Here is a 27,462-nt window from a genome sequence, read left to right as displayed (position 1 = left end):
GAACATCCCCAAAGTAATGACCTAAAAGTAATAATAGCCATCCCAGTTGCTTATAGAGCATCACTTTTTAATTTTTATTAGGTCAACCAAAATCAGTCCCTCGGTTTTCTACGCGGTTGAGTCAGAGCCTAGAAATTGGAATTTAGGACCAACTTCCGTTCTTGATTGCAGGCTTGAGACTATTTTATGATAACGGAACACTGCATTTTCCAGAAAGATCCCTGCTCCTTGCTTTCTCAACGCTAAGGTATTTTATGCCCTATCTTTGCCCTGTGTGTTCTTGCAAACAGAAAACGTGTGTGTTGGGTCTCATCTACACTGGGGCCATCACCTGCATAACACCGGCAAGTCAGGGAAGGTGGGACAATGGTGTGCAGGCCTGGAATGGTTGGAATCCTTCTATCCAGTTCTGCGTCGCACCCTGCCAGCGGACTCTGAATGCTGAGCGCGCTGAACCGAACGAGAGACCAGTGTTCGGTGGAAGGTGGGGGGAGGAAGGCAGGGTCAGGTAATGAGGGGTGGGAGCCGGCGGGGAGCCTCAGGAGGCCAGGGGTGGGGGAGAGACTGGAATACAGGGAACAGTAGAGTCCAGCCGTGGGGACAGAATGCTGACGTGTGCCGGGTTTGTGTCCACGGCGCGGGAAACGCACAGGCTTTCCGGAGCCTGCCTCTGGTCTGGGTGCTGGATTTCACCAAGCCCCTCCAAAAAGTGTGGTTGATGAAAATACTCTTCGTTTTTGAAGTAAGTGCATGAGGACTGCTTGAGTTAGGGGATGAGTTCATCACCCGCCATCGATTGGCAGTGGTCGGAACACCCCAGGGGCCTGGAGTCAGGCTGCTCAGGTGGTGGCTGAGCGTCTGGAGATCTCAGGGGGGCCGGTCTCCCTCACCCTCCTCTGCTTTCCAGCAGCAGGTCGTCTAATAATGGCGGTGGGAGGGGAGCACCTCATTAGCGCCTCATTAACAACCGGCGCACGAAACAATCAAAATTGTGTTCTCAGGGCAAATGTAGCAAGTCTGATTCAAGCCTACTCTAAGGTGTGTGGATGTTAAAAGTCCTCCAGTACTTTGGGGCGTCTGGGTGGCTCCGTGGGTTGCACATCTGACTTCGCCTCAGGTCATGATCTCGAGGTTCATGAGTTCGAGCCCCGCGTCGGACGCACTGCTGTCAGCCTGTCGGCGCAGAGCCCGCTTCGGGTCCTCTGTCCCCTTCTCCCTGCCCCTGCCCTGCCTGCGCTCTCCCAAAGATAAATGAGTATTTTTTATAAATTTTTTTTTTAACGTTTATTTATTTTTGAGACAGAGAGAGACAGAGCATGAACGGGGGAGGGTCAGAGAGAGGGAGACACAGAATCCGAAACAGGCTCCAGGCTCTGAGCTGTCAGCACAGAGCCCGACGCGGGGCTTGAACTCACGGACCGCGAGATCATGACCTGAGCCGAAGTCGGCCGCTTAACCGACTGAGCCACCCAGGCGCCCCTTAAATGAGTATTTTTAAAAGAAGGTCTTCAGCCCTTGGAGGGCCGACATTCCCACAGGGGAAATCAGCCCATTTTAAGACGACATCAGGGATCCTTCTGGGTCTCCGAGATGCCCAGCGGGCATTGCTGTCGTAGGGCCCCCTGCATGCGGGGCCTCGATGCGCTGGGTCGTCATGGTGGTCCCATGAGACAGGGACTCTGGGGGGTGGGCAGCCTGAGTCACGGAGGCCAAACCCGCTCCCACATCAGCAATACCTATGTGCCAGCTATTTCCCCGGCAGGAAAACGTACTTTGGATTGTAAAGGCAAACCACAGCTGTCTTCACTGCCTGCTGGTCGCCCCCGGTGAGGACGTGCCGTTCGCAGGGCAGGAGTGGCCCCCTCTAGGGACAGGTAGCAAGTCCCTTCCCCCGGAGTCCAGTGACCCCAGCTCCGGGGACTCGGAAATGCCCGCCGCCCCCGCCCGTCCTCACGGACAGTTTAGAGAATTGGAGCCCAAGTCATGGCCTTTGCACACTTTAATTTTTCCAGAAACTGTATCTCAAGATTCCCAATGATTTCAAAGTCTCGTTGGCTTTATTTAGTCCACGTGGCAGAATTTCCTTCCGAGCTGGGAAGGTCCCGCGGCGCCTGTGTTATGGGGCAGGAGCGGTCTCTGCCGTTACAAGTTACGCTGCCTGGGGGGGTGGTGAGGCTGTGACGTGCCACCATAAACCGCAGACACACACGTGCCTCCTGAAGCCGGAGACCGTCTCCCGAGTCAAAGCGTAAGTTACCTTGGTTGCCTGTGACAGCCTTGGGTTACTTCTTGACGTCATTTGTCCAGTAGAGCCCAGTTTGGGATGGTTTTGTGAGACTCACGGAGCCCCTGCCAGCAGGTGCAGAGAGCGGAGCACGGCCGCCCCCTGTTTTGACAGGTTAATCCCCAGTGACAGTTCCTGTCACGTTTTTCCAGTGACGTTCTTGGGCTCCTCCGTGTCTTTGGAGTCCCCGTCGGTGGCATCGCCGTTGTTATCGTCCGTGCTAAGACAGAACTCTTCACACGACCCTGATCGATGGGGGCGGGTGGGGGGTGGAGCTGGTTACGGAGGGTCATGACATCAGGCAGACCCCTGGCCAGAGGCGGGTGAGTGACCCCTGCCAGCAGACCTGCCTTCTGTGGGGCAGAGGGCACAAGGCGGGCAGATGGGGCACCTCGCCACGCTGGCAGCCGTCGGCTGGTTCCCGAATGCCCACGGGCCCCGCCTCCCTGGAGAAGAGGATGACCCGGCCTCTCCCACCAACCGCCCCCCACCCCCACGTCGTACAGCAGCAGAGAAGCTCCGTGTCCCCAGCACGCGGTCCTTAAATCAGGGCCGTGGGGCAGACAGAAGCAGCCTCGGGCATCAGGGCGCGTGCACTGGGTGGGTGGCCCCAAGTCGGAGTGAGTGGAGTCCCAGCCCCGGAACGGAGGGCTGCAGCGAGGATCGAGCCACCGAGAACGAGCAGATAGACGAAAGCACCGGTGGGCACTGTGGGCGAGAACGTCGACCCTCATCCTCTTTAAATGTGTCTCCAAGAAGAAGGGCAAATACGGTGCCCTAAGGAAGGCCCAGTGTGTAGGGATGATGGGCGCCTGGATTCCGGCGTGAGAGGTCAAGTTGCGCAGGAAAATGCCACCTTTCCTGCCAGCCGGTCACTCAGCACAGAACGGATGCGGCGCAAGAAGGTGGCCGAGGCTAATGGAGTTAACACGCACCTGTTCGTCCCAGTGGAGCCGGGTCCCAGGGAGGAAGGTTTCCGTGAACCGAGACAGGCCAGTGTGTGGAGATCCAGGGAGTCTGACCCTGATACCAGAGACAGAGATGTGCTGTGGGGCTGGCCCAGAACCCCACACGTAGGCAGCCGGGCTTAGCTCGTAAGTAGAAGACGCTGACGGAGCGGCTGCAAACGGAACACGGGGTCCTCGGCTTGGCCTGTCCACGGGCTCCGTTTGCATTCTGTGTCCAGGAGCAGCGGACGCTACGGTGGCCAGTCGTCTTGAGGAGCAGGAACTGTGAGTGAGCAGGTGTCTCACGAAGGAAGACCTGCCTGCTCGGGTCACACACAGACCGGAGTCGAGGAGGGCGCCAGGGTCCACAGCGCTGTGGCCGGAAGACCAGACGGGTCTAGGTCACTGGCCAGCTCAGGGCTTAAAAGTCTGGTACGTGTGAGATGGCAGAGGTGGAGCCCCATGCGACAGAGAGGGTGCAGGGCGGTGGCGGCGTTCAGTGACCTCGGCGCGTCCTGAGTCCCACGGGAGAAGGCCAGGCTGGGCGGCGTTTCGTGGAGTAGATGGTCAGTGTCGTGTTTCCTTTCTCCTGTATCTGCAACCCTCCTCCATGTGCCTGCGGGCCGGCCTGGCCCTGGGCTTCAGAGCATGGCCTCCAGCACGGCCCTGGAATCTTCTGTGACTCTGACCGCATTACGTGACCTCGCCGTGTCTGCTTATTCATCTGTAAATCAGAGTTGATTATAGCGAAGCCTACCTGGTGGGCTTTCGGGGAGGGTTTGATGCGTGCGTTCAGACCCCATCCCGAGAAGGATGCCGGGCACACAGCCGCCGTGACCGCCTTCAATAAGTATGTCGAGCTGTCACTTCCTGTGTTCCAGTGCCGCTAATGAAACCCACGGGGACCCGGCTGCTTAAGCAGAAGTATCAGCATTCGCGGAATTGCCAAAAAAAAATTTTTTTTTGAAATGATTATCTGAAATAATTTAAATTTTTAGGAAAAAAAATTATTTTTCTCTGCTTGCTTCTTCCAGGAAAATACCATCTGTCTCAAAAAAGAAAAAAGATTCAATAATTGCTAGAACTTTCTTTAAAGTGTAGAGGATGTGGAGATGCTTGTGTTTTGCAAGCTGTGCCTTCGGTGCTGCCAGTGGCTTGAGGATATTTTATGATAACGTTAAATAAGGTAGCTTCAGTTTCATGGCTACTGAATGTTACCCAAGTTTATATAAAAGCCGCCTGGCTCTGATATCCTGAGGTGTTCACAAATTTAAGAGAAGATATCTGAGGACATTCGTTACCTAGCCATTGGGAAAATAGTTTAGAAACTGTAATAGAGCATAGGTTACCTGAGCTTTCTCAGTGGAAAATTCTAGAATGTTCCACGAAGTAAACAGTCCTTCTTGAGTGAAGTGGCTTTGTATCCTGGGCGGTGGTCTCAAACTTGGCCCCGGTGAGAGTCAATTCCGCAGGAAAGCTAGTCAGTGGTCCTGGCTGTGCCCGCCAGGCTCCTGGGTTAAGCCCTGCGCCTCTCGCTCACCTGGCCCCGTCTGGGATCTCCAGCAACCTGCACGAGATCTGTTGGGGGGGGCAGGCACTTAATAAATCTTTGGGAAATACAGGTTGCTTTCTTGGAACTTTTTTTATAGCTGAGCTGTCCTTAACAACCAGGCTCGTTGGGTTTTCGTGTGCAGAGATTGCTAAAGCATGAGGCCAAAAGGAGTTTTTCAAGCTCCGATCTGATGACAAATCAAGGAAGCATCTCACACACTGCGGGTGCTCTCCCGGCGCTCACCTGCCACCTGAGCGCCAGCCGTGGCTTCCCGATGCCCCCTTGCCTGACGCCCGCCCCCTCCCCACTCCCTTCCCAAGACGGTGCCATCGGCTCTGCCATCACCGTGCCCCAGTCGCCGTCAGACATCTTGCCACTGCAGTTCCCCTTTATCCTTCCCCAAAGGCTCGCTTACCCCCGTGGCAGGTGTCCCTGTGCGTAGGACTCGGGTGTGGAGGCTGAGGCACAGGGAGGGCAGTTCACTCAAGAGCCAGTGACTGTGTCCCCTCCCTCCTCTCTCCCCGCCGTGGACTCTCCCCATGTCTGTGATTTGGAGCCCGCGATGTGAGAGCCCCACGCAGTACATCCGACGGCCCCCTTCAGCCCTGCGTGGCTGCGTTTCTGGTGCGTGTTCCGAACCCGCCGACTCAGAGGACTCAGTGGCTGGTCCTGGAAACCCGTTTCCTCCCGGGTCGGAAGCCTGAAACGCCCTGGGCCTCCTCCGCCACCATAACCATCCTTCCCCAAGCCCTGCTGTCCTGTCCTTTGCTGGACTTAACCGCTCTCCCCCACCCACACTGCCTCCGCCCCAGACCAGACTCCCCTCCCTGCCTTGGCTGGCGCTGGGCAGACTCCCCGACAGGCGGGGGTCTCCCACCATAAACTGACCACCCTCCGGACTGGCTCAGGCGGCCTGGGGCTTCCCCAGCTCAGCCAGGAGGCTTCCCTCAGGGCTGCTGTCGGTCCCCTTGGTGGTCATTTCACTTCAGGGACCCACACATCTCTCCGTGCAGCTTGACCATCACACACAGTCGCACACACAAATGCACACGCGCTCAGGAGACGCCACATACGGGAGAACCTGCGTGCGTGCTCGTGCACACATACACACGTGCGCCCGGGCACACATGTGCACTCGGGCACGCGCACACGCACACACACTCTCAGACCCGTGGAAAGTGCTGCAGAACCACATCAGCGTGTCCCCGCTCCCAGCTGCTGTTTGCCGCCTCGCTGGACCGGATCCAGCTCAAGTCCCCCCCCTCGCTGGTCAGCGGCTTGGCGTAACTGTTTCGATTTGAAAACGTGTCTTTGAAGCTGCCTCGTCTGTTGTAGGGTCCTATCTGCGCTCTGGAACTCTGTGAGTTGATCCGCTTTGCACGTTAGACCCCAAAGAGCGGCGGACTCGTGGCTGCCTTCCAGGGTGGACCTCCTTCCAAAGATCTGGGGAGCGTGTCTTCCCCCCACCCATGGGTTGGAAACCCGCGCCGGAGGGGTTAGGGGTTGTGAGCGCTCTCAGACTAACAATTACACGTTCAAAGACTTTGAAAACAAGTGGCCACTCTGTAATTCAGCCCAGGAAATGAGTGAAAGAACCTCAAAACTTCACATGAGGAGTCTGGAAACTCTATTTTTAAAAGAGCGGAAGCCTGTAATTCACGGGCAAATGAAACACAGGAATACCACGAAAGTAGGTTTGTGAAGAAAAATAAAGCGGTAAGAAGAAACACCTAATCAAGGGAGAAATGCAGAATGAGTGTATTTATCTCATGCACTGTCATGAGACAATGGTGTTAAAACAGACAATATTGAAAGAAGCTGGGAAATCAGCCACATAAATGCGAAATACTAGATTTTCCCACAGACATTCCGTGACAGAAGAAACCAAATCGTGATGTCCATATGGAAGACAGAAATTTGTGTGTTCTTTTGTTTTTTAATTTTTTTTTTAAGTTTACTTACTTAGAGAGAGAGAGCATGCACATGAGCAGGGGAGGGGCAGAGAGAGAGAGACAGAGAGAGAGAGAATGAGAATGCCAAGCAGGCTCTACACTGTCAGCACAGAGCCCGATTGCGGGGCTCGAACTCACAAACTGTGAGATCATGACCTGAGTCAAAATCAAGGGGCCGGCGCTTAACCGAATGAGTCACCCAGGTGCCCCTGTGTGTGTCTTGTTTTTCCAAGAGGCCAGAAGGAAAGTAATTGTCAAGGGGTAAGATCCTCTGTGATAGTTCCAAAAATCAAAAGCCCCGTTTGTTGTGGCCACCTGTGCCTGGCACTGTGCCCAGCATTTCACGTGTTTCAACGTAGGAAACCCCGATAAAAATCCAGTGTCCTGTAACACTATTCGTATGCTTACTTTACAGATGAGGAAACTGAGATTCAGAGAGGTTAAGTAAGTCGCCCAGGGTTACACAGCCAGGAAGTGTTGGAGCAGGGATTTGAAGCCAGGTCTGTTGAATTGTGTACCCTCACCCCAGCACACACACACACACACACACACACACACACACACACACACACAGACTCACTCACTCCATGCCCCAGACTCACCAAGTGTCTTTCCACGGTTCTCTGAATACATCAGGCTGTTTCAGCTTCTGCTGTGGGACCCCTTATCCTTGCCACCATGGCCTGGAAAACACCTGCCACCCATATGTCATCTCGACTGTTGTCAAACACAGAAGTCTTTCTCGAGGCACAGACAAGCGGCACTACCCCCCTCTCCCCTCCGCCCCGCCCCCCACCCCACCTGGTCCCCTACGAGGACCAGAATCGTTTCTACCTTAGAAAGCTGTGCGATCCCAGTGACTAGCAGTTGCTAACTTGGGGAGGACTTGTAGCAATCCTTGGCTAAACAGATAGAAAATGAACAGACTCCTTGGTCCGGGCCGTCTTTATTCTGTACTCCAGCTGTGCTCAAAGGGTGTGATTCTACCTCTGAGGGGACATTTGGCAGTGACTGGAGACGATTTGCCTGTCATCTGCTTGGGGGTCACTGCTGCATCCAGCTGCAACGCAGCTAAACTAAACATCCTACAGTGCACGGGGCCACCCTCAGCAGAATGATCGGGCCCCTGATGCCGATGGTACTGAGGCTGGGAGCCCTGACGTGTGCCTTCTGTCTCAGCAGCTACAGCACACCCCCGTTATCTCCCCATAATGGGCTCTAAGCCCCTACAGGCAGGGGCCATATCACTTTGTCTTTTTAGGCCCTGCACCCAACATAATGAAGGAATAAACGCAGAAGTGACAGGGATGCCTGGGTGGCTCAGTTGGTTTGGGCATCCACTTCAGCTCAGGTCATGATCTCACAGTTCGGGTTCTGTGCCGACAGCTCAGAGCCTGGAGCCTGCTTTGGATTCTGTCTCTCCCTCTCTTTCTGCCCCTTTCCCTCTTTCTCTCTCTCTCTCTCTCTCAAAAACAAGCAAAAAAAATTTAAAAACTAAATCAAATTAATAAAATTAGAAAAAAGAAGCGAAAAAGCCACACTGAAATTCAATATGCTCATTGGGGTAATGGAAACCATGTAGGATCAGGGGATTGAACTGGGGACCCGAGTTTGGAGTTGCTTATTAGCTAGATAGAAATGTGTAGCCATATAGAATTTTTCACGTTGAATTATTGTGATTGTGATAGCCCAAAAGCTCCGTGGCCAAAAAAAAAAAAGTCAAACCAAAGTATCAACTCATAGATTTGTTTGACACACACAGTCCCAGAGAACTGTATTCTCATTAGCACTGCTCGACATCCGTGTTATGGTGAGATTTTTAAGGCAGTTGGGGGGAAATCCTACGGTTGCTCATAACTGCATTTACCGTCTGTGGCTCAGGAGAGAGGGAGGTTACGTACCTAAGCTCTTAATGATGGCGCAAAGCTATCACACTGGGTTGCGTAAACTCCCCTCCAGGTCTTTTTGAGCTAAACACACGTCGAGGTATTTTAGGAGAAACAACAATTATTCAGGGAAACTCTCCAGAAGGGACTCTTTGGTCATCAGGCAAATGGAAACAGACAAGGGAGAAATGTGAATGTTGTAACAAGAAGAAAAACAGCTCTTAAGTAATGGTAAGACACAATTTACATTTTTCTGAAGTGCTTCCAAATGCAGGATCTTCTCTGACATTCATAATGATGCTGTGTGGCGAATATTGTTCCCACTTTATCGAGGAAAATACAGAGGGTCAGAGCGGTTGAGCTGAAGGTTTTCCCACAGTCCACCCTCTGGGAGATGGTACCTGGGGTGGGGGGAGTGGAAAATGGAAGGGGGCTCCACATCAGACTGTCGGGGGCCCAGGCATGTGGAATGTCCCCCCTTCTTGATCCAGGGGGCATCGCAGGGGCATCTCAGCAAAACAGCTCAGCCACCCTGGCAGGGCCAGGCAACGTAAGTGGTGTTTCTCAAGCTCGGTATCTCGCTGGGTGATATGTAAACAGCCAATCAGAAGGGGACAGGCCATCTATGAGAAGAGATCTGTTAACTGTAAACTAAGATGTGAGAAACAGCGGACCAGGGGAGAGGTCTCCGTTGAGGGCGGCGAAGGTCCGGAAACCTCCGGCTGGCCGACAACAGACTCTGTTTCCTGGTTGCTGAATTGACTGAGTGCTGGGGCTCTATGTTCATAATATTTCCTGGGAAGAAAAGGAAACAAAGAGCGGTCTGTTCATTTGGGGTTTTGTCTGTTGTTTTTTGTAACAGTTGGGACTTTTCACAGGGAATAGACAAAGTCTATGTTCGTGCCAAGAGTGACAGAATATTCCAAGATATTCGAGAGCTTGTATTTGGCTGCTTTGGGTTCAGAATTCTCAAACCTTGCCATGGACTTCTGGTGTTATAGACAAGAATGATAAGAGATGGCTAGAATCTGCATGTTGTGCAAAAGAATACAGCCTGACGTTTGCTCCCACTCCATGTAGAAATTGATGCTGACATTTCTGCAAAGGTGCATTTGCTTGTGTTTAATGAAACAACCTTGGACTTTGATCTCAACCCATCATGATGATGATTATAAATGTATTAGCTTTTCACAGTCCCTTTTTATCAGCTATAACTATGCCACATAAGAAAAGTGGGAAGTTCCAAAATTAAAACCAGGAGCCACATCCCGGAGAGACATGGGGAACTTTCAGGAAGTCAGTCAGTGGCAATTTCCTGCCTTCTTCTCCTCCTGTCCTCCTCTGCCCTTTCAGCAGCTTGTGTGATGGGAACCAAGCAGCAGATTGGATGAGGTGGCCTTGCCCTTGGTGGGCATACGGACAAGTTCTGCCAGAGAGGTGTCCAGAGGGGGCAGAGCCCAGCTGTACCCGGATTTCTGGCTCCTTCTCTGGGCTTTGGTTTCCATCTCCACCGTTGGCAAGACAGATGTTGAACCGTATGCTCTGAATCTAAGTGCACAGAACAGTCTTCCATTCCCAGAGGCTGGTGATTGGGTACCATTTTCCCTGTGAATTACGAGGCCGGTGCAGCCGTCTTCCCACCAGAATGATTAGTGGGTTAAGACAGCTAAGATTGGGTGGACCTGACCTGCCTGTGGCCACATGGGCCAGGGTGGCTGCCGCCCCGGATGCCTCGTCCGAGGGTCCACTCAGAGGGGCTTGTTAGTAAAGGTTTATAAACATCAGGAGATTGTTGGAAATAGTGTGCATGCTCTTGTTGGTGGGTGAAACTCAACCAGGTCTTTCCGAGGTATCTCTTCCACCCCACCTGCAAAATGTGCACACGCAACGCTTAGGAAGACACGTAGATCTTCCAGGAGAGGCTCAGGGGGGTTCCTGCTGGCCGTGAGGCGTAAAGGAGGACAGCGCAGCTGGACAAGAGCCCCAACAGGCTTTGCTGACCGATGGTCCGTTGCCCAGGCTCCTCTTTCCCTTCAGTATTCCCCATGATGCCAGGCACACCTCACTCCCAGGGCTCTCTGGAAAGGAGGGGACCACCTGAGAGGTGGTCACATCAGCAGTGCCTTTGGGTTCCTTCTCCCTCGTGATCCAGAGCCTGCTGTGCCCATTCTAAGGTAGATTAGACCTTCTTGTCCACTGCAGATGCCAACGCCCCACCTTTCCGGCCAGAACACACCTGGTCCCCGTGAGGGGCCGGGCCTCTCCCTGGGATTGTGTAAGGGGGCACCTACCTCTCATCATTCTCCTCTTGGGGCTCAAGGACAGCCTTCCTCTTCCTGGAAAATGGCTCCACCGTCCTGTCCTGAAATGGCTCCCAAGAGACATGAATTACAAGAAATTCACTCATTGTTCCTGGGCTTCACTTTTAAGAGTCAGGTTTTTTTGGTTTGTTTTTTTTCATTTATTTTATTTTATTTTTTAAATTTTTTCTAATGTTTATTTATTTTTGAGAGAGAGAGACAGAGTGAAAGTGGGGGAGGGGCAGGAGAGAGAGAGAGAGAGAGAGAGAGAGAGGAAGACACAGAATCCGAAGCAGGTTCCAGGCTCTGAGCTGTCAGCACAGAGCCCGACACGGGGCTTGAACTCACAATCCGCAATATCATGACCTGAGCCAAAGTCAGATGCTTAATTGACTGAGCCACCCAGGTGCCCCTTAAAGTCAGAGTTTTAAAATGTGTGTGTGAGTACATAAGTGTACACATCCAAATATGAGTCTGTTACAGGAGAGGCTGGAAGTCACAGGGAGCATGTCCTCGGTGGGAGGCAGAGGCCATGGGAGCTGCCTTTCGCCCGAGGGACAAGCCAGGGCTTCTGCAGATGCTCGTCTGGTGCAGGCCGGGGCCTCCCGGGCCACGGGGAGCCGGGTGGAGAGGAGCCAGCAGGTGCTTTCCGGGCCTGGAAATGAGGCATCAGGGGGAGCTGGGCGGCACCCCTCCTTCCCTGCAAGCCCAGCACCCCGCTTGCTTGGCACCGTCTGGGGGTCCCACAGGTGAAGGCAGCAGAAGTTAGCCCCTGTGGGATCAGAGCAGGGGTTCTAACCTGGTTTCCCTTTCCCTCTCTTGCAGGGACGGATCTGTAGAAAGGCCGGCAAATCAAAAAAGTCCTTCAGCCGCAAGGAAGCCGAAGCTACCTTTAAAAGTTTGGTGAAGACGCATGAAAAGTACGGCTGGGTCACCCCGCCCGTGTCCGACGGCTGATGTCCCCGGCGACGTGCGGCAGACTCTTCAGCCACCTGTCCACACACACACACGAATTCCCGACATCTCCTCCTCAACGCCGAGCATCCCCCACCCTTTTCTACTCTGCAGCCGGAACTGAATCCTGAATGCCAAGGAGACGTTTAAGTTATTTATGAACAGATGTGTTTACAGGGAGAACGAGGGAGTGAACGCTGTTCGGGATTAGGTTTCGATTGTAAATGAGCGGCCATCTCGAAGTCACTTTAGAACACATGTTGAGATGGTGCCATCCCCCAGCCCGCCTGCCCCTGTGCCTGCCCCTCGCACTGCCCTTAGCTTCTTCCCAGACAGTGGCCCCGAAGAGCAGGCAGGAGAGCCAGTGCCTGCTGCTCGCCCACTTCCATGTACGTGGTACCGTTCTTGTTTCCTAGGAACGCCCCGCATCGCTGTGCTCTGTGTCTGTTTCTCTCCCCGACAGGTCAGCATAACTTGGAGACGTGTCTTTCTGTGGCCCCGTGTGACGACATGTAGACCTCATTTGTGCTATGACCTTCGGCTCCTGAAAACACGAACTTAATATCACCAAGTTCTAGAGATGGAAAAAGACAGATGTCCCCCAGGGAGAATGTGCTTTCTCTGCCTCCGCGGTGGTGTGCACCTGTCCGCAGCGCCCCGAGACGAGAGGCAGGGGTGCTGTGGCCACCGTGGGCGCACAACGGTTCAGATGCCGGGTGCACGCTCCCCGGGGCTCCGACGTTGGGACAGCCTCTTCAGTATTCCGGAACGTTCCTCCAACGCTGCATCGTGCTCCTATCTTCTCTCAGCTCGTCAACCCACCACCAAAAGCAAAAGACAATTTCCCATTCACTGAAGTCATCTGACTCATTTTATTATCTGTGCTAGTGACAGGGAATCCGAGAACCGCCAAGGGTACCAAGTGACCATACGAGGACTTGCATGACTGGGTCTGTTTCCTCACCCTTCAAGTCACTTGTGTGTCCCGGGGAGGGGAGGGGGGGCCGGGCTGCGTGATGCGCGAGCACCCTCGCTGTGATATCAACTTCCTGTTATTTAATCTCCCACAGTTCATTTTTCTCTTCTGTTAAGTTCCTTAGAACTTTCTAAGAAGTTCCATGAAATGAGGAAATACTGTTTATAACAATACGTGGGGAGAGGTTAAAATGTTCATTCCGGGTGGAAAAATCTTATTGGACACATTTTAAATAAAATCATGCATACCTGATGCCCTGCCTCAAGAATCCAATCATTGGGGGCTGTCCTTCCACTTAAAATATTTGATCTGTTTTTAAAATTTAATATTTGAAATGCCACGATGGCATTCTACGGTGAGGTTAAAAAAAAAAAAAAATGAGTCTTAGGGACCCACGGTCTTTGCAAAAGGAGAAGCAGTTAGAAGCTAACAGGAAGCATTAAGGGTTGATTTGACCAAACTCGAGTGTTGCCAGTTATATTTTACCAGTGTGAAGGACAAGAAATCTTTGCCGATTAGGTTAAAATTCTGTGGGCGGTTTTGGCTAACCCGGGGACCTGTTCACTTGTCCAGGGTTGTCAGGGGTCTGAAAGACCTGGCCTCAGAGGACGGGGGTCAGCTTCCAGCACGACTGGCCCGTTCACCAAATCCGCCCCCTTTTTGCTGCTCTTAGTTTTTTTTTTAAGCCACTTCCTCCTATGCCCGTAATTCACACGCGGCACCCTCTGTCCGGCCAAGATGGTACTGTGTTGAGCATGCGTGGCCGCCTGCTCATGTTCCCTCTGAGTAGTCATAGTCACGAAACGCGATGGCAAAGATCCGAAGCTGTTCTTCCGTCTGATCCTCTCCAGGGAATTCTCCGTCCTGGAAACCTGACATTTAGCGCACAGCCTTGAGCCTTTGGGCTCCTGTGTAATGGGATTACCCTGTGGATACCACAGATGCGGGACAGAAGCGGCTTGCCAGGGAAAGTGCCCGTGCTTTCTTTCCAGATGTTTTCCTCTTCTGATGTGACATGGACGGTAACTTTCTTTTAAGACCTTGTGTATATGTATTTGGATATACATAGAGTATAATGTGTATATACACACAGTGTATGTAATGTGTGTCTATGCAGTATGTAACCTATATCTAGAGCCTGTCACTTCCGTGCTGTTTGCTAACTGACTGAAGAACGGGTCCACAGCGTTTCAGGGTATATACCGCAGCCGAGTGCGGTCAGGAGGCTGGTTCCCACCCGAGGGTGGCCTCAGTCACTGCCAATAGCGACCGGGGCCAGGGGGCGGTGGGGGGTGGAGACACTTGGCCCAACGTCTAGCCCTCCGCACACCCTGAATTTTATTTCCTTTGCATGTTATTTCCATTGGGTGTGTTGGAAACTGGAAGCTATGGAAGAAATACTCTTTAGTGAAAGAAATGCCATTTTTCACTTAAATTGGTGAGACTTTGTGGTTTGAAAGCAGTGGAGAGTCACTGAAAACATGACTATTGCTTTCACTCTTAGTTGGAAGAACTCCCTTTTCAGTGACTGGGGCATCGTAGGCAGACCAGGCAGCGTTGGCCAGACGGGGGAGCCTGGCCGTGCCCCGCTGACCCCGCATGAGGGTCCTGCCTGCCACCACCAGGCTGCCTCCCCCCTCTGAACTTGATGCCTGTCTCCAGGTCCCAGGTGGGAGGAAGGCTCTCTCGAGACTCAGCGAGCGGCTGGCTGGGGTCACCCTTCCGCACAGGCCAAGAAATCCCTCTTCAGACAGACAGCAGGGAGATGATTGGACAGGTGTACAGATATTCATGTCCCCCGGAGGCCACAGAGACAAAGAAAAAGTATGAGCTCACACGTACGTCTCCTCCTGCCCAGCCAGCGGTTTTCCTGGGCTGACTGCCGTTCGCCTTGGGGGTCCCCTGCACCACAGGCCACGGGCTGTGGATTAGACCTGCACACGGTTTACTGGCTGTTTGCAAGATCAAGAATTACTTATGCCTCAGGAAGTTCCATGTGAGGAGCAAGGTCATTGCCCTGGTTCCACACACACACACACACACACACACAGACACACGTGCACACATACCCCAGAAGACTCAGTCTCTAAAATCCATTGCTCAGGGAAAAAACAGGGTTTAGACCCCAATTTTTAGCTCCCCAAGTTCACTCCGTCTACCAAAATTCAACCTTATTTTTTGAGAGGGAAATCTAAGGACTATGAGAAACACCCGGAACAGAAGGGCAGAGGCCCCCGTGTCGGTGTGACTGACGCTGGCAGATAATTCCACCCGCTGGAGCCTCAGTTTCCTGGGCTGTAAACTCCGATGGGGTCACTGTGAGGACTGACCTAAGCCATGAGGGAAGGTGTTTGGAAAAACCAGAAACTGTCACCTGAACTTTGTGTATCACTTCGATAGTGTGGGGAAATTGGTGTTAAGCAACTGGGTTTAATTAGAACATACTTGGATAAAAGCTCAGATTGAACAATTACAATGATTCAAATAGAATTCACTTGTAACCATATCTGGTTTTCTGTCCCCAATCTCCTACTGGAAGTCAATCAATCAACCGAAATTACCGGCCATCTCTCCACTCACTCAGACATAGTAGGCAAGGGACAGGTGTTAGACGTGTCTCCTTCCCTAGAGGAACTCATAAGACAAGAAAAACATGCAGAAGTCACCAACAAATGAGTAGAGACCAGACACAGCTACATGCTACACTGCCTTGCAGAAGTTGTAGACGGGCCCAGAAGTTTCCAGGGAAGACTCCACAGAGAAGTCAGGGGTGAGTGATGGCTGAGCAAGAGGGAAGAAGGACAGGTGTAAGAGTTGGGGAGGGCTGAACATGCCCTTGTAGAGGACATGATGTTCTTCCACACTGGCCCTGGAGGGGTCCTCTCTATAGATCTGATTTCAAGAAGCAAGATGTAGACTAAATTTATAGCCTAACATGGCATGGGGGGCTGGCCCCTTCCCTAAGAATTGTATTTCGGTGAGTTTTAAATTTAGTTTTAGTTTTTTAATTTATTTGAAGAGAGAGAGAAATGCAGGAGGGGAAGAAAGAAAGGGAGAGAGAATCCCAAGCAAGCATTGCACAGTCAGTGCAGAGCCCAACGCAGGGCTTGAACTCGTGAACCGTGAGGTCATGACCTGAGCTGAAGCCAAGACTCAGACACTTAACCAACTGAGCCACCCAGGCGCCCCAGACATTAATTCAATGTTTTATCTGAACATTTCTAACCCCATGCAAAATATTAATGGAATTCGTTTCTAGAGGGACACTCCTTGCTTCCCAGCTGCAGTGAGGATTGAGCCATTGAATCCGGGATGCCACCTAGTCTATCTTAGGACTCTCTGCAGTGGAGGAAACAGGCCCAGAGAGGTTGTGTGGCTCTTCCAAAGTCAGCTGGAGGACTGAAGCCAAGGCCGCCATATTTCTGGTGCTTTCTGATTCTCCATGATGCCTCCCATGGACCACGAGGCAATTCGCATGGCCCACATTCAAGCCACACTTTTTAGCTTGCTGTTGGCTCAACAGAGCCACAGGCCTTCCAGGTTGGCTGGGAAACACCCAGAATGATCCATTACATGATGAAAGCAAGTTGGTGAGAAGGCAGTTTGCCCTCATGAGTGCTCTGGGGAGCTCTGGCTTGGCACTCAGCCGGTGTGATCATAATCAATACTTTTTCTCTCCAGAGACATTATTGTAATATACAGCTCCACTCCTTAGCTTTATGTCAAGTTCCACCTTATCTTTCTGATTTTTACAGCCTCCAGTTTACATACTATTGAGGATTACTCAACCCCAGGGCCCATCTGACCTACAGGATGTGGCCAACAAGCTGGAAAAGCCAAACAAACATTGTTGACATCCAGGAAGGCAATAAGCAATGTTACCTTGGTTCCAGAAAAAACACAGGAGCAAAGTGTGCTGCCCATAGAGACAAAATCAAGGCAGAGTATTTGAATAGAGTGTAGATATGAAGGGAAGGAAGGTTTGATTTCAAGGCAGAATTCACTGGGAAGAGTCAGGTTCCAAGGTCATCCTCTTGGGTCAGTAAGGCAGTTATGTGTTAAGAGAATAAATACTTGCCCTGCTTCCCACAGCATACTAAGCCTGTTTCTCCTACAGAGTTAAAAAAAAATACTACTACTACTACTAATAATAACAACAGTTAAGGAGAGTGTGTCCTCATTTCTCCTACTGGAGGTAAGTTAAGTGGCTGTCTGGTTTGTAGACATATAATCACTTTGTATCTCTAGATCTTGGGCAATCGCTGGTAATGTCAGTAAATGAGCAAAAATAGAACCACTGTAGCTGGGTGTGCTTGGTTTACTCCTGCTTGCCTGTTCCACCAAACTGACTTTGTTTCCTGCACATTGTCTCCGTTTTGACCATGGTAGGATTCTGATCTACACATCTTGGGCTCCTGCAAACTTTCAGACTGTCCTCACGCTTCACACTGAGCCATTGGTGAATACTCTTTCTAAAAAAGTTGTCCAATTCTGTGGTCCTCAAAAGGAGGGGGAGGAAACAGGAAGTAGGAAAGAAATGTTGGCTTTTGGAAAAGGGTGAAGGTATGAGCCAAATAATCTAGAGGCACTGTTCGAATGGGGAAAACAATGACTCAGGAAAGCAAGACCCTAAAACCAATAAATGTCTTTGCATGGAATGTTCGTTGAGTCCTTGGGTGGTCTACCTATGTTCAGTATTTCTTGCGGTTTCTCTGGGATTCCGTATGCATCGTCCAATGTGGCCCATTGCAGACGGCTTCCTGTCATGTGGTGGCCTCTGATCTTTTGTGCTTTGCTAAATCAAAACTCTGAAACATGTCACGAGCATTCTCTATAAAAATCAATGAAATGTAACTGAACCAAATCTAATTAAGCCTCACTGTGGTTTAAATTTCTCCTTCAGCTTCCATTTGCATTATGAAGATTGTTGAACATGTTTGCCAAAGAGTCCCATTAAAGTTGAAATTGTGTACTTAGCACAACACTGTGGCCTAAACTAATACTGAATTGCAGAGCTACGTCTCTGGAAAACTGTTATAGAGTAGCAATTCTAGAAAGTGACGATTTTCACACACCCTAAGTTCAATCTATTTAAAAGGGACTATAGCTAATGTTTCACACTAGTATGTAAACTGGCTTTCGGTTTTTATTTTAAGCTATTTATCAGAGGAATTTCCCAGGACTTGTGTCAGTATTTGAAATCATTTTTCAACCGAGAGCACGTATTTCTATTAAAACCTGAAAATGTTATCGTTTTAGTGTTGGGTAGGTAGTAGGCGAAGGCTGTGGAATCAGACAGCCCTGAATCCTCCCCATGTTCTTGCGTACGGATGAGCATCGTACCCTCCTGGACACTTAGTCTCCGCTTTCTTTCTTTTTTTTATTTATATTTATTTATTTTTGAGAGACAGAGTGAGACAAAGTGAGAGTGGGGGAGGGGCAGAGAGAGAGGGAGACACAGGATTGGAAACAGGTTCCAGGCTCTGAGCTGTCAGCACAGAGCCCGACACGGGGCTCGAACCCACAGACTGTGAGATCATGACCTGAGCCGAAGTCGGACGCTCAACCGACCGAGCCACCCGGGCGCCCCTCAGTCTCCATTTTCTTAACTAAGCCTGGGACGTTACTGTGTCCCGTTGAGGGTGGCTATGACAAGGCAGGTGATGACATAGGAAGCATGAAGTCCATGGCTGGCCTGGAAGTTTCATCCTTTTGGGCGAAGGCGTGGAAGATCCATCCTCCACAGGGCGATGGCTCTGAATATCTCCGGGGCAAGGGAGGTGAGTGTCGGACAGATTGCACACTGTCCCTGCACCGTACTCGGGCCCAGCTGGGTAGGAGAGTTGACTGCAGCAGATTGGATGGTCTGTGTTCCGGGACATAGGTTTCTTAAGGCACAAGTTGAAGACCCGACAGGATTGCACCTGGACCTTGACGCTAAGAATTTAAGGTGTGGGCTCTGAGTCAGTAGGTAGGGGCGTGGCCAAAAGGCACAAGATGCGTGCACTGGACCTCGGCTTTGTTCGTCTGTTTGTCTTAAAGAGCTCTCTGTTCCTGCCAGAATGAACGCGACATGTTAATGGAAACAAGTTATTTTGCCTTAGACACGGGGACATGAAGGAGACCATGAGGTGGATGCACATACAGTCTGTTTGTCAAACGGCTGGAGCTTGGTCTGTTCAGCCTACAGGTGTAGGGACAGCCATGCAGGCACTGGCCAGCGGAGAGGCAACGGGGTCAGGATACAGTGCATTTTGAAGCCACAGTTTTTTTTTTTTTTTGGTTTAAATGTATCCCAGAGCATTTTTTAAAATGTTTATTCATTTTTGAGAGAGAGAGAGAGAGAGAGAGAGAAAGTGCAAGTAGGGGAGGGGCAGAGAGAGAGGGAGACACAGAATCCAAAGCAGGCTCCAGGCTCTGAGCCATCAGCACAGAGCCCGATGAGGGGCTTGAACCCATGAACTGTGAGATCATGACCTGAGCTGAAGTCGGACGCTTAACTGACTGAGCCACCCAGGCACCCCTATCCCAGAGCAATTTTTAAAGATTTTGGGGAGGGTCATGAAAGATTTTCTAATAAATAATTTTGAAGCTTAAATCCAATTAAATAATTCTAAATAATAATAAACTTCTCTGTAGGAAACTATTCCTTTTTTTTTTCTATGTCTACATTTGCAAAGCTTTTAATTTCTCAAAGACCTTTTAGAACTATGTTCTCACGTCCTCTCCATAGGGAACGCTGTGAGATAGATTTAACAGCCTTTCTGCACCAGGCTTGGAGACAGGAAACAGGCGTGAAAAGTGTAATTGATTTTTCTAATCTGATTTCACTTAAACATGGTCAATTAGTTTCCTGTGTCACTAAAACATTACATGAAGTCAATCCTAAACCAACTTTTAGATCTCTACCTCCAGGGAATATTTCTAGCTACAACTTTCCAAAGTTTACCCCTTTTAACACTCTTAACTAGACAGTCCTTCTTAACTACTACCAAATTCATGTGTATGCATACACACACACACACGCCTGATTCATGCAGCCTTATTCTCATTGTTTCAAGGGTTTTCTTTCCACTTTACTGTAGTTTCTACATTTTATGCTATTACTTTCCCATAAAACATATTAACTTCCGAAACAAGATACAGTTCCAGGCAAAGCTGCCTCCCTCCCTCTTCCGTGAATAGAGTCTCCCTGGGGGTCCCTACTGTCACCTACTGAGCTTGTGTCCTCGGTCCCTGGTCCCCAGACCCCTGGACTCCACGGCATCCAGGGTCAGACCTTCCCACCACGTTCAAACGGTGGGAATAAAGGCTGTTTCTAGTAAATGACAGCTTGGAGTTGGCTAAGTTGACTGGAGAAAGTGTTGGCAATAAAACCAAAGGCCCCACTCCCAATTTTCATGCCAAAGGTTTATTTAATAAATGAACTGGAAAGGGCTTCCCTGGAAAGAACTCTGTCATTTACTTTGGTTGCGTCTGTCCCAGGCTGGGTCCTCAGCTCAGAGCCTGTTCAAACATTTCCCAGCACACAGACGGTTTCAAACAAGGTGACTCAGAAAACTTCAAGTGGTGAAAGGATTCTTTATAACCCAGAGATCTCCTTTTTCAGGAGGTGTTTTAAAGCTCAGGAAGTTACATCCAGACTCCAGGGTCCTCATCCAGTACCTTGTAAATCTGGGACCAGAGATGGGGGCCTTGTTACTTCTAGTCATGTTGCCTTACGAGTGTAAAATATATCTACATATGCACATGGCACATAATTCATCCAATAACTAGGACCATCTTAGAATGTGAAGGAAAAAATTATATATATATATATATATATATATAGTAGTGGGTTGAATAGTGGTCCCCCCCAAAATCTGTCCAAGTCCTAAGCCCAGAAACTGTGAACTCGACCTTATTTGAAAAACAAAAAGTCTTTGCAGATGTAATTTAGGCCAGGATCCTAAGATGAGATCGTCCTGGATTCAGGCTGGGCCCCAAATCCAATGACACATATCCTTACAGGAGAAAGGCACAGGGAGATTGAAACACAGAGATACAGGGAAGGTGATGTGAATAGGGAGGCAGAGATTGGAGGGATGAGTCTACACCACGGAGCACCAAGGATAGACAGAAACAGAGCCTGGGAGGGAGGCATATGATGGATTGTCCCTCAGAGCCTCCAGACGGAAGTCTGCCTGATCTGGGACTTGTGGGTTGGCAGGTGATTTGATGCTCTCCCACCAGAGGCTCTCCCTTTGAACTTCTCTCTTTGAATCTCCAAAAATATTTAAGTACCAAGATTTTAGTGACATTTGGTGGTTCCTATGTTTTGAAGTTTATTTATTTATTTTGAGAGAGACAGACAGTGCAAGTCGGGGAGGGGCAGAGAGTGAGGAGAGAGAGAGAATCCCAAGCAATCTCCTCACTGCCCAGTGCAGGGCTTGAACCCACGAAGCTGTGAGATCCTGACCTCGTAGAGTCAGACACTTAACCGACACTTACTAAGAGCACCCAGGCACCCCTATTTTTTTAAGTAGACTTCACACCCAGTGCGGAGCCCAACACGGGGCCTGAACTCGCAACCCTGAGATCAAGGCCTGAGTGGAGATCAAGAGCCAGATGCTTAACCAACTGAGCCACCCAGGCGCCCCGACATTGGTACTTTCTTAAGGAGCAAAGGTCACAACGGTGTGATCGTGGACTCCAGGAGCAGAAGGAAGAGAACTTGAAAAAGTTGAAGGCTTACAGAGAGCAGCCCCAGGAATCAAGATGCCCCAGGGGAGTCAGCCACACCTGAAAGTGACCCTCGAATGAGTCACACTCTCGTACGATCCCCTTTCCATCATGGGGGCAGGCCGATGGAATATGGAAGGATAATGGGATATGGCCTCTGATTATGTCATGTTGAAGGGCAAGAGGGAGATGAGTCTAGACCTGCCCTGAAAAGAGAGATTCTCCTGTTGGCCTTAAAGAACTAAGCTGCCAAGTCACGGGGGCCACGCAGGTTGGCACAAGGGTCTCTGGGAGCCCAGAGAGGCCCCCAGCCAACGCCAATAAGAAACGGGCCAGTCCTACGGGTGCAAGGGACTAAATTCTGCCAATAACTTCCTGAGCCCGGAGGACGACCCCAGCCTCCAGAAAGGCAGGCAGCCCATGTTGACAACAAACTGGTGAGACACTGAGCAGGGGACCCCGCTGCCCCGAGCCTGGACTCCTGACCCACGGGAGTTGAGAGACAACACGTGTGTTGCTATTTTAACTGCTGAAAGTCACACAGCAATAAAAAACGAATATGCCAGTCAGATGCTTTGCCCCCACCCGGAGACGTGGAACTCTGTGGTGAAGAGAAGGTTCCGGTAGAGGAGGGTGGGCCTTGCCCTGATGTGGAGTTGTGGGTCCTTTTGGGCACTTGGCCATTGCATTTGTTTCCTGGGGCTGCCCCAAAGGATCACCACAACCTGGGTGGACTAAAACCGCAGAAATTTAACCCTTCGTGTTCTCGAGGCCGCTAGTCCAAGGTCATGATGCTGCCAGGGCCACGCTCCCTCTGAGGGCCCTAGGGGAGATCTCTCTTGCCTCTTCCAGCTTCCGGGAGCTCCTGGCGTGCCTTGGCTTGTAGCTGCGACCTCGAATCCCTGCCTCCTTCTGTGTCAAGTCTTCCCCTGCCTTTCCTTAGTAAGACCACTGGGCATTGCACGTAGGGCTCACCTTGATAATCCAAGATGATGGCCTCATCCCAAGATTCTTAATTACGTCTGCAAACTACGCTTCCACATAAGGTCACGTTCCCAGGTATGAGGGGGTAGGCCATGCACATGTCTTTTTGGGGGGCCACCGCTCAACCCACTCCAGACGTCACTGTCAACGTGGAAATTTGCACTCACGCCAATATCCTGGCTCTGCTGGCCTTTGGCTCTGGGGCCAAGCCCGCCCCACTCTGTGACCTGCAGATCACCTTCCCCAGAGACTGCCGTCCATGCCTTGTCCCCATATGCATCACGCCTCCGCAGTGGAAGGTCAGGCTCGTGTCCATCTCAGGGCATCCGGGTGCTGCTGGAGCTGAGGAGCAGACCTGGCCATGACCTGCCCCATTTAGCACGTCAGTTCACCCACGGCCCTGCCATAGGAAGGACACGTGGGCCCGCAGCTCCTGCAATGGAGACTCTGGGGAGAAAGGAGGAGGAAAGCCCAATGTGGTTCCGCTTGGTCTAAGCATCCGCCGAAGGCGATTCGAGGTCAGCTCATCTCACTAGAAAGCCCCACATTGACTCCTTCGGGGGAGTGAATCACCAGCTGCCTCAGTGCGCCTTTCCTTTAACTGGCTTTTCCTCCACCAAATCAAAGTGCTCTGAGTCATGCGGACCCGTAGGGAGGTGTTCACTGAGTCACCAGCCTATGGCACCCGTTCCGCCGTGCGGTCCTGCGGATGCCTCCCCACAGTCCCAGCCGGTCGCCTCCGCTGCTTACCACCCACCTGGCTGTGAACAGACGACAACGTGGGGACATTACAGCATCGGGAGAAGGAGAAACGGGAGATTCATTTTGCTATAAAAAGGTAAATCTCCTCCAGGAAGAAAAACGGCCGACTCTATAAATTCATCACCAACACCTGCTGGGAAACGCTGCTGCGCTCTGAGAAGCAAATTTGCCCGAAAGCCCCTTGAGCTCCCTGCAAGCCCACCCACCGCTCGGGCCTCAACGCATTGGGACCCCCAAAGGCGGCACTGCTCGAAGCCCAGAGAGAAGGTCCCCTCCTTTCCCTCGCATTCTCCTGGTCACCTTCTCTCCGCCAGCAGAAAACTCTCACTTGTCCCAGGATGAACCCACATGGATGTGCCCCAACACTGAATAGCCTCATGTTCATTATCCTGATGGCCGTCATCCGGCGTCCCCTGCCTGCCTTGTGCACGGTCGGGGCTGTGAGGCCTGGCGAAGGGTTAATGAGAGAGACAGAACATTTTATAATTAGAGGGAGGTCAGGAATAGAGACCAGGGGAAGAGAGAGAAACCCCCTCCCCTGTGGCTGGCAGTTTCTGAATGGCATGTGTGAACGTGTGGGTGGTTCTAGGCGATGTTAATTACTTGTCTTCCCAAAGCTGATCCAGCCGGGCTTAAATGAAACACTGAGACTGTGGTCGGATCACGTTCTCTCACTGAGATAAGGAGGGAACAACAGCGCCTCCCAAGTTAGAGCTCGTTCTGACAGGTTCCCCTGGAGCCAGTGGTCTCAGGGGCCATGCCCTGGTCTCAGAGTCTCAGGGGCCATGGTCTCAGGGGCCATGCCCCTCGGGGGGGGGGGCCGGGGCAGGGGTGCACTTGGCACAAAGGCCTTGTGACCCAGTGGTGTCTGCTGGGGCCACCGGCCCACGGGAGGCCACCGCCTCTCGACTGCAAGCCTGACACAGAAGGCTGGCATTTCCCGACCACAGACTGGACACGAAGCAGCCACGGAAGCAGGACCTGTGCGGAAATAGCCGTCCAGAGTCCACCCTGTAATTCCTTGCTCTCTCATGTGGAGAACTGTATTTTCTTTCTCTCGAAAGCTTCCTTTCCTTCCCCGTGACTCTAAGTGCTGGACAGAAGCAGGAGGTGCACCGGGCAAAGCTTCCCACCCTTGCTGGGGTGCCTGGCACTGGCCCAGAGGGGCCGTCAGAACACGGGCCCCGGTGGAGAGTGAGGCTGCGTGGGCCTGGAAGCCGTAGGTTCCTGCGGGACGGGCCCCCACTGCCCACCTGAGTTTCCTAATGTTCTATTCGTGTGGGTTCTTTTTATTTTTTTTCCCCCATTTCAGTAGGGGGAAAAGCCATAGATTTCCTGTAAATTTTCAGTAAAGGCAAAAAAAAAAAAAAATGGTGAGAGGGGAGACATAGGAAACTATGTGGTCAGGACGCCACGAGGGCATCTGGGTGAGCAAGGAGGGTAAGGAAGACCTTCCGTGTATTTAAGGCGCTGTGGCTGAACCATGCAAATAAAAGGGAGGAAGGATGGGAGACCCCCGGCCCCCCGAGACTCATCCAGGAGAGCCCCTGCCTCACACAGGTGTGGGGTTAACCACCTGAAGGCCCAGGCCAGCCATGCGTCCGCTGGCCCAAGAGACGCATCCTAAGCGATGAGGAAACGTGTAAGGACACGGCTTACAGCCTGTGGTCAGCGCTGGGACGGGGCGGGGGGTGGGGGCACACCCATACTACGGGGCCATCCTAACCCCTCAAATCTGTTACCCTGAGAATTTTCATGGCGAAAGCAACTTTTCAGGTGTGATCCAGTGAAGGACTTCAGATAGAGAGATTATCCCGGATTATCCGGGTGGATCCAGTGTGATCAAAGTGTGGTTTTATGAGAGGGGGCGGGAGTGTCACAGAGGAGATGTGATGACAGGGGCATAAGCAGGAGTGACACAAGAAAGGGCCACGGGCGGAGCAGGGCAGGTGACCTCCAGATCCCGGGAAAGGCAAGAAGTGGGCTCCCCCTAGAGCCTCTAGAAGTAACAGTCCTGCCACGGCCAGACTTCAGGACTGCTGATTCCCAGAACAAGGGGGTGTTGTTTGTATCCGCTGGTTGTGGTATTGTTTCAGCAGAAAACCACACGCTGCACCCCCCCCCCCGGGTCCACCAGAGCGAGGAGGTAAGCAGCAGGTGCCCGCAGGTGTCCCAGGCAGTGTTGACAGCTCAAGGAAGGGCCCAGACGTTTGCAAGCCCGGCCCAGGCATGGAGTGGTCCCCAGGCCAGGCATGTTGGGATAATCTTGTCCTCCAGCTGGGCTCCCAGGAAACAGGGACGTGCAGGTGAGACTGATCCCAGGAGAGATTCAGGGCAAGGGGTAGGAGAGCCCAAGGACAGTTCCGGGACCTGGGTCGAGGGACACCTGAGCTGTTAGTGCGCAGGCCCAAGCGTGGGAGAGCAGGTTGGATACAGGGGTCACCATGGACTCATGACCTCCTTGTGAGGTGCCCACGTCCCCAGGACATGCCCTGCAAAGCCTTGGATCAAACCTCATCTGCCCAGCGAGGCCCTTCTCAGCCCTTGTCTGTAGCCACAACCCACCTCCACCCCAGCCTCACCCTGGCCCCCTCTCAGCTGCTGTGCTCCTCACCACATGCACTGGGGTTCTAGAATGGGGGTGTGCCCACAGTGCACCCCAAGCGCCCAGAGCAGGGCCCAGCGTGGAGGAAGACCTCCCTAAGCTTCACCTCTTCTCTGCCTCTTTACCTGCGTGGGCTTCCTTCTGTCCCCAACATGGACTTCCTTCTGTCCCTAATGTGGAATTCCTTCTGTCCCCAATGTGGGTTTCCTTCTGTCCCTAATGTGGAATTCCTTCTGTCCCCAATGTGGGTTTCCTTCTGTCCCCAATGTAGGTTTCCTTCTGTCCCTAATGTGGGCTTCCTTCTGTCCCCAACATGGACTTCCTTCTGTCCCCAGTGTGGGTTTCCTTCTGTCCCTAATGTGGACTTCCTTCTGTCCCCAATGTGGGTTTCCTTCTGTCCCCAATGTAGGTTTCCTTCTGTCCCTAACGTGGGCTTCCTTCTGTCCCCAGCATGGACTTCCTTCTGTCCCCAGTGTGGGTTTCCTTCTGTCCCTAATGTGGACTTCCTTCTGTCCCTAGCACAGTCTTCCTTCTGTCCCTAGTGAGGGCTTCCTTCTGTCCCTAACACAGGCTGTTCCTTCCGTCCCTAACACCTTCCAGGTGTTCGGCTGGTCCTGCCCTTCTTTCCCTTGTCGTCCCCACACGCAGGCTCTCCTGCCCCAGCCTATCCGGCACCTGCCCCCCGCCCCCCATCATCGGACCTGACCTGGGGGCTACTATGTCCACCCTGGCAGGGACTGTGGGGGTTCCCACCTGCCAACACACAGCAGGTGTTCAATCAGTGTCTGTTCTGAGAATGAACGGAGGCTGAGGAAGGGAATCCCCACAGGTTCTGATGGGGCCGCAGAGAGGGCTGGCCCTACAGAAGGTCGGAAGAGAAAAGGATCCCTGGATTATTGAACCACATCCCTTCCTACAGGGACACGTTTCCCAGCCCCGGAGTGTTGCAGATCCAGCAAATAAAAACACTGGAAGCCCAGTTAAAGTTTAATTTCAGATAGCAATGGATAATTTTTTAGTGTAAGTATGTCCCAGTATTGCATAGGAAATACTGATACCGAGAACTGATTAAAATTGTGTTTAAATAGGCTTCATGCCCAATGTGGGGCTTGAACTCACAACCCGGACATCAAGAGTCCCATGCTCTAATGACCAGCCAGGTGCCCCCAAAACTTTTTTTAATGTGAAGTTTGAATTTACCTGAGTGGCCCGTGTTTTATCTGGCAGTTTGCTTCACCTGCCCCCCCCCCCCCCAGGGCATCCTGGATGATATGCAGAAACCAGATGCTCTCAGGAGGCGCTGTGACCATGTTGGTCTCCTGACAGTGGCTCAGCACGGGCCCCGGTGGGACAGGAGGCCTGGCTCTGCCCCCATCCCCTGCTCAGGTCTCTGCCGGGCTGACAGCGGAGCCCTGGCTCCCTAGCACCGCAGGAAGGAGGGGGCTCCCCTCCCTGGGAAAGGCCCCAGTGCTCAGTCTGAGGGAGCCCCCAGGCCGGCGGCCCCTTGTCTCCACCTCCAGGCCTGGAGCCCGGCCGCAA

At 51.9% G+C, this 27,462-nt stretch overlaps 1 protein-coding gene across 1 annotated transcript in view; it reads left to right on the top strand.

The window, feature by feature from the left end:
- UBE2QL1 (ubiquitin conjugating enzyme E2 Q family like 1) overlaps positions 1-13,097 on the top strand; it is a 40,029-nt gene extending 26,932 nt beyond the window's left edge. Inside the window, exon 2 of the mRNA XM_042960778.1 lies at positions 11,747-13,097. Coding sequence (XP_042816712.1) covers positions 11,747-11,878 — 132 coding nt within the window. The 3' untranslated portion in view covers positions 11,879-13,097. The remainder of the gene's footprint in view (positions 1-11,746) is intronic.
- Positions 13,098-27,462: the final 14,365 nt, after the last annotated feature.

The sequence above is a fragment of the Panthera tigris genome, chromosome A1 (genome assembly GCF_018350195.1).
Source record: "Panthera tigris isolate Pti1 chromosome A1, P.tigris_Pti1_mat1.1, whole genome shotgun sequence".
NCBI classification, from domain to species: domain Eukaryota; kingdom Metazoa; phylum Chordata; class Mammalia; order Carnivora; family Felidae; genus Panthera; species Panthera tigris.
The sequence above is the reverse complement of the archived record's forward strand: the minus strand, read 5'-3'. Positions and strand labels throughout refer to the sequence as shown.